This window comes from Hemiscyllium ocellatum, chromosome 36 (assembly GCF_020745735.1).
Source record: "Hemiscyllium ocellatum isolate sHemOce1 chromosome 36, sHemOce1.pat.X.cur, whole genome shotgun sequence".
NCBI classification, from domain to species: domain Eukaryota; kingdom Metazoa; phylum Chordata; class Chondrichthyes; order Orectolobiformes; family Hemiscylliidae; genus Hemiscyllium; species Hemiscyllium ocellatum.
In genome coordinates, this window is record NC_083436.1 from 27,446,923 (window position 1) to 27,460,260 (window position 13,338).

A 13,338-nucleotide genomic window follows, 5' to 3' on the forward strand; every position below is an offset into this window, starting at 1 on the left:
TTGACAATTCAGGAAAAAGCATAATGCTTGTTCAGTATCACATCCAAACATTCAATCCATCTATTACTGATGCAGTAGCAGCAGTGTGTACTATCTATACAATGCACCAGAGAAATTCAACAAAGCTCTGAGACAGCACCTTCCAAACCCATGAGAACTTTCATTGACAAGGTCAAGGGCAGCAGACACATGGGAACACCAGCACCTGGAAATTCCTCGCTAAGCCACTCATCATCATGACTTGAAAACATTGCTGTTCCTTCACTGCTGTTCGGTCAAAATCCAGGAAATACCCAACAACAAATGTGTGTACCGACACCAATTGGTTGCATCAGTTCAACAATACAGCTCACCATTACCTTATTAACAGTAATTAGGATGGGCAAAGGATACTGACTCAGCCACTGAAGCCCACATCATGAATGTGTATCTTTAAAAAAAAATATTATTTCCATACAAGGGATAAAGATCATGCAAAAATAATCAGTGATCTCCAACTTAAGTTTAACTGATTTAAATCCTGCAACAAGTGATGAAGGTTTCTATTGAATCTTCTTCGGAGAACTTAAAATTTAAATGAATACACTGTACCTTAGCTGTGGCCTTGATATCCTTGTTATCCTACTTTTGACAAAAGTAATTGAATATTTAAAACCACTGGAGTAATGAACCATACTCCAAAAACCAATCTTCCTGTTAACGTAGGGAGAGTTTGGTGGGCTGGCAGTAGAGAGAAAAAAAAGTTTGCAACTATTAACAACTGTGAATTAGTAAACCTGAAAATGACCCTTTGATTTTTTTTCCTTCTAATGTTATAGATAACAGTCGGGTAAGTATATGAAGGTGAATTCCCATTATCAATTGAATACATTGACATTTTGAATTGAAGAATTTTTGCAGCAATGTTTTGGTTCTACCTCAGTCTGTGCCTTTGCATCACCATTTCTGGCTTTTTCCTCTTGTTCTTCTATGTATTCTTTCTCATTCAACATTTTTGCTGCAAAGAAAAATATAACAAAGGAAACTATTAAGCCTAGCATAATTTTTTTAACTCAATTGAGTTTTACTAATGAAGTGTAATGCAATAGCTCAATAAGACAGTCACAGAAGTCATGCTATGCTCAAATAAAACACATATCACAAATTAATTATTCAGAAAACAAATGGCACACATAAGAAATAATTTTAAAACAGCATGGCATTTGGATAATAGCAGATTTGACATCCTTGAATTATTTTACTCTTTCCTTATTTCCAACTATCCTAAACTTTACAGCTGAAGATCCAACCCTGATACAAACACTGTGGTAACATTTCACTACCTTATTCAAATTGATTTGGTATATGTGCAACTTCATGCACTCTTCTTACCCAGTATATAGAAATGCCAACAGGAGAGGGTACACTGCTGAATCCAGTAATCAGATGCGAGGAATAATCAAAGAGGTATATGTTTGCCATAGTGATCAAACATAGTAAGCTTTTAGGATAAAGATTGAGAAAGACAGTAAAACAAAAAGCAAACTATTTAATGGGGAAAACCTAATAGGCAATAACTGAGCTAAGAAAAATAAATTGGAAAGGTACTCAAAGAAATAAAATATTTAAAAACAAAATACACTGCATTAAAAAGATCAAGCTCAAATTTAAAGTTACATTATCGACGATTAAAGAAATAAAGGGAAGATTGAAACTGAAGTAAAAAGGTTTACTTTAAGCATACTGGCAAATGAATAGATGACAAGAAAATGGAAATGGGAGTGTCAGGAAACAGGCCAAAACAACTTGAAAGATAGACATAAATTTAAAGATTAAAGTACTAAAAGAAACAAGAAAACATTCTTTAACCATACAGAAAATAGCCAGGATTTGTATATGCCCATTGGGGAAATGAATGACAGGCAATAACAGAAAAATGGCAAAAATATGAAATTATTACTTTGTCACTATTAACCATGGAGTCGAATATGCTGGGCATGACATTAAGAGATTAAAAAATTAATAATATTTGATTTCCAAAAAGGGTGATAACTAATGAACTATTCAAGTCCCTGGAGAAAATAGGCATTACTATACATAATACTATCCAAGTATGGGGCCAGAAGACTAGCTTCCATCTAACATTATATTTAGAAAAGGAGTTTGGACAAACCCAAGAAATGTAGACTGACTGGCTTAGTGCAGGTAAGATAATGGAATTCTTATTAAAAATTTAATTTAATAACATCTCAAAAATAAAAATATAATAAACACGCCCATGTGGATTTCGAAAGGGCAGGTTCATGCGTAATCAACCTCACTGAACTTTGGTGAAGAATGTTCACCTGAGTTCCGGTTTTGCTTTCTCAGCAGCTATCCTACTTTTATGAATTCTAGATCCATTAACTATTTCAAGTGGAAACATCTCTACTTCTAGTCTAACAATTCATTTCATCTTTTAAACAGCTTGAGTAGATCACACTTAAGTCTTCTTTCTTCTAAAAACTTTAGACTGTCGTGCTAATTAATTCTGGTACCATTCTAGTAAATCTTTTTTGTACCTCTTAAGAACTAGTTTGAATAGCCAGCATGTGGCTGTTGCTTTCCCTTAGGATAGATATAATAGGAAGGAATGAATAGAAGGCTAGGGTTAGTAAACAATAAGAAAAGACTCATGTACAGCATAAACAGTGTCATAAACCTTGAGGGCCAAATGGCTGATTTCAATACTGAGAATATCATTGCGTACTGCTTAACAGCAAGTGTTGGCATGCTGTTCACATGAATTTCATAACTTAACCAATTCTGCAATTTATGATGACAGTGTAGTTCCCCAAAGTAAAAGTAGCACAAACACATTTAACTAGTGTAATATTAAAAGATTAAATAGGACTCGCTCTCTGGACAGTAATATAATGTTAAAGGGTTAAACTATACAGTGTACATTCTGGAAGTCGGTAGGGATGACAGTCAGGCAAGAATGTGAATGACCTCCCACTCCAATTAGACAGTCATTTGCTCCCCTACTCCCCCATTAACAAATTAAACCATCATTTAATCTCTTCCTTCAGAAATGCTTTCTAGCCATCTGCTGAAGCTAGGTATGTCGCACCTGCATTGTCTTGTGACATCATGGAGTCAGGAAATCATCTGCATAACGATTCTCCAGTACTAGGATATTAGTATTCCCGTTATCTTAGAGGATGATCTCATCCTACCACTGTACCTGGAGTAACAAGTGACTGGGTGTTTTTTTAAGTGGCATATGAGTATGGGGGGAGTAGCCAGAGTATTGTAAGCATGGCCAACTGACCTGTATAAAGGAGAATGTGGTTTCTTTATTCAGTGCCTCACTTTGACTCGACTTCATGTGCCTGTGAAAAGGGTCAAAGGGGGTTAACCTAGCTTGTACAAGATTTATAAACTTTAACTGTTTGCAGATGTTGGTGTGTGTGAATTGCATCTTGTGTATAAAACCTCAGGAAAAGAAACCAACAGTTTCATCTCTGGCTTTTAACAACTCTCTAGCTAGTGCTCTTCCTATTTGAAGAAGGGTTTTTGCCCCAAACGTCAATTCTCCTGATCCTCGGATGTTGTCTGACCTGCAGTGCATTTCCAGCACCACACACAAGTTTAATCTCCAGCACCTGCAGTCCTCACTCTCGCCTAGCTACTGATCATGTCAAACTCCAAATATTCTTTCCATATTAAAATTAATATTGATTACACCTTTACATATTTGACCTCTATACCTCAGTCTTCCTTTATTCATAGGAATTCATTCATTCAAAATATAACTCGACAAGAACTGTTATACCAACCACAATTTTGTAGTTAAAAACAGAACCAAATAGCAGTGTCATTCTTTTGCTATAAAAGCAAAGTCTGTAAAAGGGATAGCAGTCAAACAGCATCAACATTACTTCATATATGGAATTGCTCGCAGTTTAGTGAACGAATTGGACATGTTTCATTGTCTGAGTCATTTGGCTGGAATCCCTACATAACCCGAAGAGAAACAAGTGCCATGAAACTGTCCAGAAAAGAGTGAACTTGAATTGCAATCTCTCCTCTCCCCAACCAAGCCATTCGAAGAGTTAAGAGAATTAATAGCAAACCCATATAGGCAATATTCATCAGTATATGGAAATGTAGTGGTTTCAAATTTATTAGTATAAAGAAAGGCTTGCACTTAATGCAGTGCTTTTCATGACAACTGGATGTCTCAAAGCACTTTACTGGCAACGGATCTTTTTTTGTTTTGAAGTGCAGTCACTGTTGAAAATTGACACTTAATGGGAAGACAATGGTTTAGTAGTATTATTGCTGGACTATTAATCTAGAGATTCCAGTAACGTTCTGGGGTTCTGGGTTCAAATTCTAATCTGGAAATAAGAACAATTGTTGGTTGTCAGGAAAAATCCCTTCATGTGACTCCAGATCCACAGCAATGTGGTTGATTCTTAACTACCCTCTGGGCAATTAGGGATAGGCGATAAATGCTGGCCTAGCCAGCAACACCTACATCCCGTGAATGAATTTAAAAAAAACTTGGTAGCCACTTTTCACAGAAATTGGCAACATGACAGTTTCCAGCCAAGCTGCTTCTGCAATGTTGATTGCAGGATAACTACTTATCAGGACACCAGGAAATAACTCATTTGCTCTACTACAAAGCAATGGAATCTGTCAGTTTCACCTGAAAGGGCAGGCAGATCCTTGGCTTAAAAGCTACACAAAAGACAGCATTTTCAGTCTGAATCATACCCTGAATGCAGCAAATAAATGTCAGAACTGATTTTTTTTATTGCGCATAAATCGACAAATTTGAATGGGCTATAATGTATGGATTTACAGTTGGGTTAAGGAAACTAAGACAGAATCAGAAAAAAATGTAATTAAAATTTTAGGATGTGGATGTCATTGGCTGGCCAACAATTACTGCCCATCTCTGCTTGCCCTTGAGAATGCAGTGGTGAGCTGTCTTCTTGAAGGACTGCAGTTCACAGGCTGTGGATTAATCCACAATGCCCTTAGGCAAGGATTTCCAGGATTTTGACCCAGCAACAGGAAAGGGAGAATAATATATTTCTGAATCAGATTGGTGAATGGCTTGAAGGCAAACGTGGAGGTGGTGGTATTCTCATGTATCTACTGTCCTTGTCCTTTTAGAACAAAGAAAATTTACAGCCCAGGAACAGGCCCTTCGGATCTCCAAGCCTAAGCCGATCCAAATGTACTGTCTAAACCTGTCGGTCAATTCCTAAACAGCTCTATCCTTCTTCTCCCCACCTACTGATGTGGCTGTCCAGATGCATCTTAAATGAATCTATTGTGCCTGCCTCTACCACCTCTGCTGGCAACGCATTCCAAACGCCCACCACCCTCTGTGTGAAGTACTTGCCGCGTGTATCCTCTCCAGCAACTTTCCCACCAATGTCAGGCTCACTGGTCTGTAGCTACCTGGACAACATGAGCAACCATCCAGTCCTCCAGCACCTCACCTGTATTTAGGGATGCCACAAAGATATGTCAGGGTCTCAACTATTTCCTCTCTCGCCTCCCTCAGCAACCTGGGATAGATCCCATCCAGTCCTGGGGATTTGTCCACCTTAATAACCTCTAGCCTACCCAACACATCTTCCCTACTTATGCCAATGTGATCCAGACTAATCAAACTTCTATCTCTAATCTCAACATTCATCATGCTCCTCTCAGTGAACACTGATGCAAAGTAATCATTCAGAATCTCACCCATTCGCTCAGGTTCGACACACAGCCTTCCTTCATTATCCTTTAGTGGACCAATCCTTTCTCTAGTTACCCGCTTGCTTCTTATATAAGAATAAAATCTTTGAGATTCTCCTTAATTCTGCTTGCTAAAGCTATTTCATGACCCCTTTTAGCCTGCTTGATTCCTTGTTTAAGACTTATCCTACTCTTCCAATATTCTTCCAGGGCCCGTTCTGTTCTTAGCTGCCTAGACCTTATGTACGCTTCCCTTTTCCTCTTGGCTAGTCTTGCAATTTCTGTCATCTACGGTTCACAAATCTTGCCCTTCCTATCCTTTGCCTTCAACGTGACATGGCTATCCTGCACTATCTTTAACCTATATTTGAAAGCCTGCCACATCTCAAAGGTGGACTTCCTTCAAATAGGTGTGTCCAAAGTTTGAGAGAAGATTTGTAGCTCGGCTGCTCGTTGTTGTGGTTCTGTTTGCTGAGCTGGGAATTTGTGTTGCAGATGTTTTGTCCCCTGTTTAGGTGACATCCTCAGTGCTTGGGAGTCTCTTGTGAAGCGCTGGTGTTGTTCCCTCAAGCATTTATAGTGATTTGCCTCTGCTGCTTCCGGTTGTCAGTTCCAGCTGTTTGCTGCAGTGGCCGGTATATTGGGTCCAGGTGGATGTGTTTGTTGATAGAATCTGTGGATGAGTGCCATGCCTCTAGGAATTCCCTGGCTGTTCTCTGTTTGGCTTGTCCTTTAATAGTAGCGTTGTCCCAGTTGAACTCATGTTGCTTGTTATCTGCGTGTGCGGATACTAAGGATAGCTGGTCGTGTCGTTTTGTGGCTAGTTGGTGTTCATGGATACGGATCGTTAGCTGTCTTCCTGTTTGTCCTATGTAGTGTTTTGTGCAGTCCTTGCATGGGATTTTGTACACTACGTTGGTTTTGCTCATGCTGGGTATCGGGTCCTTTGTCCTGGTGAGTTGTTGTCTGAGAGTGGCTGTTGGTTTGTGTGCTGTTATGAGTCCTAGTGGTTGTAGTAGTCTGGCTGTCAGTTCAGAAATGTTCTTGATGTATGGTAATATGGCTAGTCCTTTGGGTTGTGGCATGTCCTCATTCCGTTGTCTTTCCCTTAGGCATCTGTTGATGAAATTGCAGGGGTGTCCATTTTTGGCGAATACATTGTGAAGGTGTTCTTCTTCCTCTTTGTGCAGTTCTGATGTGCTGCGTGTCCAATCCACATTTCTGGGCTCCTGCCTAACTTTGATATAATTGGCCTTGGCCCAGTTGAGTACTCTTCCCTTAGCACCACTCTCTTCTTTATCCACAAGTATTTTAAAACACTGTTCCCAAAGAAATCCCCCACTGCAACTTCTACTACCTGGCCTGGCTCGTTCCCCAGTACCAGGGTTCAATATGGCCCCTTCCCTTGTTGGACTATTGACATACTGCTCTAGAAAACTCTCCTGGATGCTTCTTACAAATTCTACTCCATCCAGACCTCTGACCGTAAGGGATCCCAGTCAATGTTGGGAAATTTAAAATCTCCCATCACCGCTACCCTATTGCCTCTACATCTTTCCATAATCTGTTTACCTATTTGTTCTTCTACCTCACGCTCACAGTTGGGAGGCCTGTAAGAGCCCCAATGTAACTGCATCCTTCTTATTTCTCAGCTCCACCCATAATGCCTCACTACCCAAGACCTCAACAGTGTCCTCCTTTAGCACAGCTGTGATATTGTCCCTGACCAGCAATGCAACTCCACCACACCCCCCTCCCCACCTCACCTACCCTTCCTGTCCTCTCTGAAGTGTCTATATCCTGGAATATTTAGTTGCCAATCATCATGCCCTTCCGTCAACCAAGTCTCTGTGATTGCAATATCATACTCCCAGGCACCAATCCAGGCCCTAAGTTCATCTGCCTTACATACTATACCCCTTGCATTAAAGTAGATACATTTCATGCCACCAGTTCTTTTGCGTTCACCTGCTCTCTGCCTACTCTTCCCTTTATTAATGCTATCTTCATAATTCTTACAGTCTCCACCTCGCTGCCTACTTGTTTTCTCTTCCAATTCCCAGTCCCCTGCCACATTAGTTTAAAACCTCCATAACAGCAGTAGCAAAAACTCCCCCAAGGACATTGGTTCTGGTCTGGTTCATTGGACTGTCCATTTTGTAATGGTCCCACCTTCCCCAGAACCGGTCCCAATGTCCAACTAATCTGAACCCCTCCCTCCCACGCCATCATTCAAGCCAAGTGTTTATCCTGACTATTTTTTCATTTCTACGCTGGCTAGCATGTGGTAGTGGTAGTAATCCCGAGATCACTACCTTTGAGGTCTTCCTCTTTAACTTCTCTCCTAGCTCCCTGAATTCTTCTTTCAGGACCTCATTTCGCTTTCTACTTGCATCGTTGGTGCCTATATGCACCAAAGGCAACTGGCTGCTCACCCTCCCTTTTAGAATGCTCTGCAGCCGATCAGTGACATCCCTGACCTGAGCACCTGGGAGGCAACATACCATCAGGGAGTCCCATTTGCGGTCACAGAACGGCCTATCTACCCCCCTCACAATAGAATCCCCTATGATTATGGCCCTATGAGTCTTTTTCCCATCCTTCTGAATAGCAGTACTTGCCACCATGCCATGATCTTGACAACTGCTGCCCTCTCCTGGTGAGCCATCTCCCCCAACAGTATCCAAAACGGTATACTTGTTTTGGAGGGAGATGACTGCAGGGGACACCTGACTGCCTTCCTACTCTTTATGCCGTCTTTTGGTCACCCATTCACTGTCTCCCTCAGCAATTCTAACCTGCAGTGTGACCAGTTCGCTAAACGACCTCCTCAGCATCGCGGATGTTCCACAGTGAGTCTATCCGCAGCTGAAGAGCTGTCATTCTGTCAAACACGAGCTGTAGCTGGACACACTTCTTGCAAGTGTAAGAATCAGGAACGTCAGACTCGTTCCTAAGCTCCCACATCAAGCAAGAGGCACATGCCACGGGTCTGAGGTCCCCTGCCATTGTAAGCTTAGCTTTATATGAACTAAAACCAAACAACGCACTTAAATAAATGAAAGAGACAGACAAGAAATAAAAGCCTTACCTTACAGAGTCTTTCTTCCACTTAAAGGAGGGGGGCAGAACATGTAGTATCACATGTTTAGCCACTGCCCAAATATAAATTAAGCCCTGACCTTCCTGGCAGACCTCACTTCATCTCACCTTCTCTCCTCACCACTCTGGCAAAATGGAGGCCCAAATCCCGAGGTAAGTCCCTTTTTAAGCGAGGAAAAAAATCTTATCCATCCTGACAGCCCTCGCTTCACCTCACCTTCTCACCTCGCCGCACTGACAAAATGGAGGGGAATGGTCTGAGTTTGAAAGGTGCCGCAGAATGTTTGCAGTGTATCTTGTAGATATTTCATACTGCAGCCACTGACTGTCATTGGGCGGAGGGAGTAGATGTTTACCAATGTGGTGCCAATCAAGTGGGTTACTTTTTCTTGGATAGCATCGAGCTTCTTGAATGTTGTTGGAGCTGAACCCATTGAAGCAAGTGGAGAGCTAGGAGGTGAGTTACTTGCCGCAGGTGTTCTAGCATCTGACCTGCCTTTGTAGCCCAATGTTTATGTGGCGAGTTCAGTTCAGTTTCTAGTCAATGCTAACCCGAAGAATGTAGATAATGGGGGATTCAGTGATGGCAACTGAATGTTAAGGGAATGTGGTTAGATTGCTGTGGCAACAAGTGTTACTTGTGACGCGTCAGCCCAAGTCTGGATATTGTGCTGATGTTGTTGCATTTGAACATGGATTGCTTCTATATCTAAGGAGTCATGAATGGTGCATGAACTTAAATAGCCGATTGAAATTCTTTCTTAGCGTCTTTAACCATCCTTAACAGTAGCCTTCCTGCAACACGGTTCTTTATTTTGGGGAAGTTTGATCTTTTTCCAGCTCTGTCCCTTTTCCTTTAATAAGCTGCGTCACTCAAGAGGAAAAAAAAATGTGCTGATGAGTACAAATCAGCATCTCAGCCTTTTAATTTACTTACCCAAAAGGCTTAGTTGCTCAAAGCATATTGCAAATGAAGGCCAAAAGAGAGTTTTCATGCTATAGTGTCGCTCATATCATCACAATACCCGTAAGTTTTTAAAACAGCTCATTAATTATATTTTAAACATATCCTATGTTTTGTAGTAAAAAGTGGGAACACATTGAGGCACAAAACGCATTAGGTGAAAGGAACGCATGGTTGTAAACTTCAAAAAAAGGCAAAGCTAACCATAAATCTTTCCAATTACTATTTTTAACCACTTTGGGAAATGGTCCTTTCATTGTAAGAGGCTGATAACAAACTTTTCACTCACTTTGTATTTTGCAAGAAAATTAAATCAGTTATTATCATTGTTTTCAAATTACTCTACTGCTCTCCCTAATTCAAATCACCTCCATCTCTACAACCCTATAAAATATCTGCACATTTCTAATTCTGGCTTCTTGAACATCCTGATTATTTCTGATCCACTACTGATGCTCATGCCTCGAGTTGCTAATGCTCTGGAATTTCCTCCTTACTTACTTGTCTCACTACCTCCCTTTCCACCTTTAGGATGCTTCCTAAAATCTATTTGTCTGAACATGTTAATAACTATCCCCAATGTTGCTTCTGCAGCTTGGTGTCATATTTCACCCCCTCCCCTATGGTATGCTTTGGAATGTTTCATGTTAAAGATTCTGAAGAAATACAAGGTAAGTTTCATTACGCTGGGGAAGCGAGATTCTATCGTAAATTCGCATAAATAGATCTTTATCTGAACACTTTATAAATTACTGCAACTTTTTTTCTACTCATACATTAGAAATACATGAAACTAATCACTTTGATGATGAAATACTAAAGATGTGTTTCACAGGTATGGAAGTGCCAACATATGTACAAGTGCTGTAGCTGGAAAATATGTCTGCACCCTAGATATGCATAGTTTCTTCCTGATTTTGAGCATGATTCCAGTATTCATTTTACAGGTTCTAACACATTTTAAAGTGCCACCTATACTTGCAAGTTGTGCCATCCCCACTACCTGATACATTTGTAAAATATTCTTTATAACTGTGGCTTGATTTCAAAAGTATTAGTTGGCTGTACAGCACTTTGCGACATCTGGTGATTGTAAAAACACAACATAAATACAAATGTTCCTTGCTTGGGTCTGAAAGAATATGAAAGGATAAATAGATCAGGTCATCCCTCAACCCTCTTGTTTAAGCTAAAAGGGCCTCGGTGTGATTTTGTGCCTAAAATATATGAATAGAAGAATACAGCTATACAATGCTTTGGAGATGCTGGTGTTGCCACTCCGAACGCTACACCATGCACTCTCCTTTGTGATCTATCTTGGCTGCTTTAAGGAATTGATCTCTAATATCAAACTTATGTCTTTTTTAAAAGGAAAGGGAAAAAAAGTAATAACAGACTTCACATCTACAATCATCAGTCCTCTCATCTGCTATTAGAATTCCTGATGAAGGGCTTTTGCCTGAAACTTTGATTTTCCTGCTCCTCGATGCTGTCTGAACTGCTGTGCTTTTCCAGCACCACTCAAATCCAGAATCTGGTTTCCAACATCCGCCCGCAGTCATTGTTTTCACCCTGTCTTCTTACTTTGCAGATCTATGCCTAACTGTTGTGTATTTTCACAAAGGATGTTTATAATTTCTGGATTTTAACTCAGTTTGGTGCAAACCAAATAGCAGAATTTTCAGTCATTACAAATGTATCAAATACAATGAGATCAAAATAATCTTGTGCAAACCTACATCATGCTAAATTGCCCATAGTGTTAGGCACATTAGTCAGAGGGAAATGGGTCTGGGTGGGTTCCTCTTCAGAGGGTCGGTGTGGACTTTGGGCTGAACGATCTGTTTCCACACTGTAGAGAATCTAATCTAATTTCATAAACTGATAGCGCTGCGTGTAAAGTCACCGATATAGTTAATTTAGACCAACAGGACAATTTACGGTTTGACTTTTAGCGATGTATAATGTTAAAAAAAACCTGCGGATGTTGGAAAACAGAAAAAAAATGCTGTTTTGGTGTCTAACGTTAAAATAAGAAACATAATTTGAAATGCATAACAGGACATTATGCGCAAAAGGTTATTTAAAGCATACCACACCTACAACCTGGCATAAAAGCATCCAGTTTACTTTTGTAAATTGAAATGCAAAAATCTGTCAGACACATTTTTCGAGGAAAATATTACAAGCCTAAATCAAATTTGTGGTGTATAGAGACACAGACACCATCCAATGTTTTGACTGTAACAAATCCCCCCGCCCCCGAGATGTCTGCACCCAGGAACAGCTCACGAAGTGGTGATCGCCCCGAGTGGATACTGACCGTCCTCTCCCGCCGCAGGCTCCGACTCGACGTTACGGCCATCTCCCGCGGCGTTCAGTTGCGACTTGCCGTGCTGCGGAGTCGGAGGCTGCTCCGGCTGCATGATCCTTGCATCAGAACACGACTCCTCTGACTCACCCTCACCGCCGCCGCCACTCCTGCCGTCTGCCTGACCGAGAGCTGTCCGCAATGTCGCGCGGTCAGGCCCCGCCCCTCAGCCGCTGGCCTCACCCCGCGACTCTCTGATTGGCGGAAGCGCCGCTGGGCGACGTTCCTCGTGACGTTAACGTTTGGGGTGTGGTAAAGAAAGAGACACGCCTAACGGTCAGTGGGGCTGTTAGCAGTGAAGCTGAGATGTATTTCTCATTCCTTCTCTGTCGATCAACTCCTTTAGTTTTTTTTCCATTATATTCGACCAAATTGCGGTTGCGCCCTTACAGGGGGACCGAATGGGGGGTGTACAAAGTATGTGTGTATTTTACGCACGTGTGAAAATGAAGATGATGGTTGTTGTTGTAGTGGTGGTTTGGACGGTTGGGCGCGTGACTATTGAACGCCGAGCTTCTGGCTGCTTGCGCCCACGCACGAGCCCCCCGCCCCGCCAACTAGTCCGATAACCATTGGTTGCCGCTTAAAACGTCCCCGCCCTCAACCTGGGCTCTCTGCTCGTATTGGCTGGCGCCGGCTTGGCTCGCCCACCATCGACCTCTGTGATGCTATTGGCAGGCGGCCGGGGTCGTGCCCCGTTGCGCGTGAACATGGAGCTGCAATTGGAGGAGGTGGAGGCAGGAGCCGGGCGACCGCAGGCCCCGCTGCGGACTGATTTCGCCTCGTCCCCTTTCGCTGCCGTTCAACCGAGTAGGAAAGCGGCTGTTAGGACGGAGCCGGCCACTCACATTGCCGCCGCCGCAGGTGGAGGTGGTAGCGGCGCGGTGCCGGCCTATTGCGGTAGCAGTGCGGGCGGGGACACGGCCACTTTCATCGGGAGTGTGCCGGTCACCGTCTCCTTGGAGAATTTTGATGGTCAGCACAGGTACGGGGGGTTGGTCAGTACACCGATATAGGATATATACCAGCACAGAAACGGGCCAGCTGGTCCGAGCAGCTGTTGATTGAATGGTTCGCGTGCAGCAGTCTGTCCTCTTAATATGTCTGTACGATTCGAAGGAAGAGTAAGGCCTCAGTGATAGACTGAGGTTTCAAGAAGTTCAAAAACATCGGG

At 42.1% G+C, this 13,338-nt stretch overlaps 2 protein-coding genes across 6 annotated transcripts in view; one reads left to right on the forward strand and one right to left on the reverse strand.

Moving 5' to 3' along the window:
- The window catches only part of LOC132833348 (wolframin-like), a 37,566-nt gene extending 25,246 nt beyond the window's left edge, over nt 1–12,320 (reverse strand). The window contains exons 1-3 of one of the 2 annotated variants that reach the window (XM_060851538.1): nt 12,117–12,206; nt 3,293–3,353; nt 918–997 (exon numbers count right to left, since the gene is read on the reverse strand). In XM_060851538.1, the coding sequence (XP_060707521.1) occupies nt 918–992 (75 nt within the window). In that variant the 5' untranslated portion in view covers nt 993–997; nt 3,293–3,353; nt 12,117–12,206. Of the gene's footprint in view, nt 1–917; nt 998–3,292; nt 3,354–12,116 lie in introns of both variants that reach the window. The other variant, XM_060851537.1, reaches the window with a different exon arrangement.
- Nucleotides 12,321–12,725: 405 nt separating this feature from the next.
- LOC132833372 (FACT complex subunit SSRP1-like) overlaps nt 12,726–13,338 on the forward strand; it is a 61,252-nt gene continuing 60,639 nt past the window's right edge. For 3 of the 4 annotated variants that reach the window (XR_009647075.1, XM_060851593.1, XM_060851594.1), the window contains exon 1: nt 12,726–13,149. Coding sequence is in view for 3 of the 4 variants with exons in the window: in XM_060851593.1 (XP_060707576.1) it covers nt 12,830–13,149 (320 nt within the window). In the remaining variant the exon portion in view is untranslated. The remainder of the gene's footprint in view (nt 13,150–13,338) is intronic. The other variant, XM_060851595.1, reaches the window with a different exon arrangement.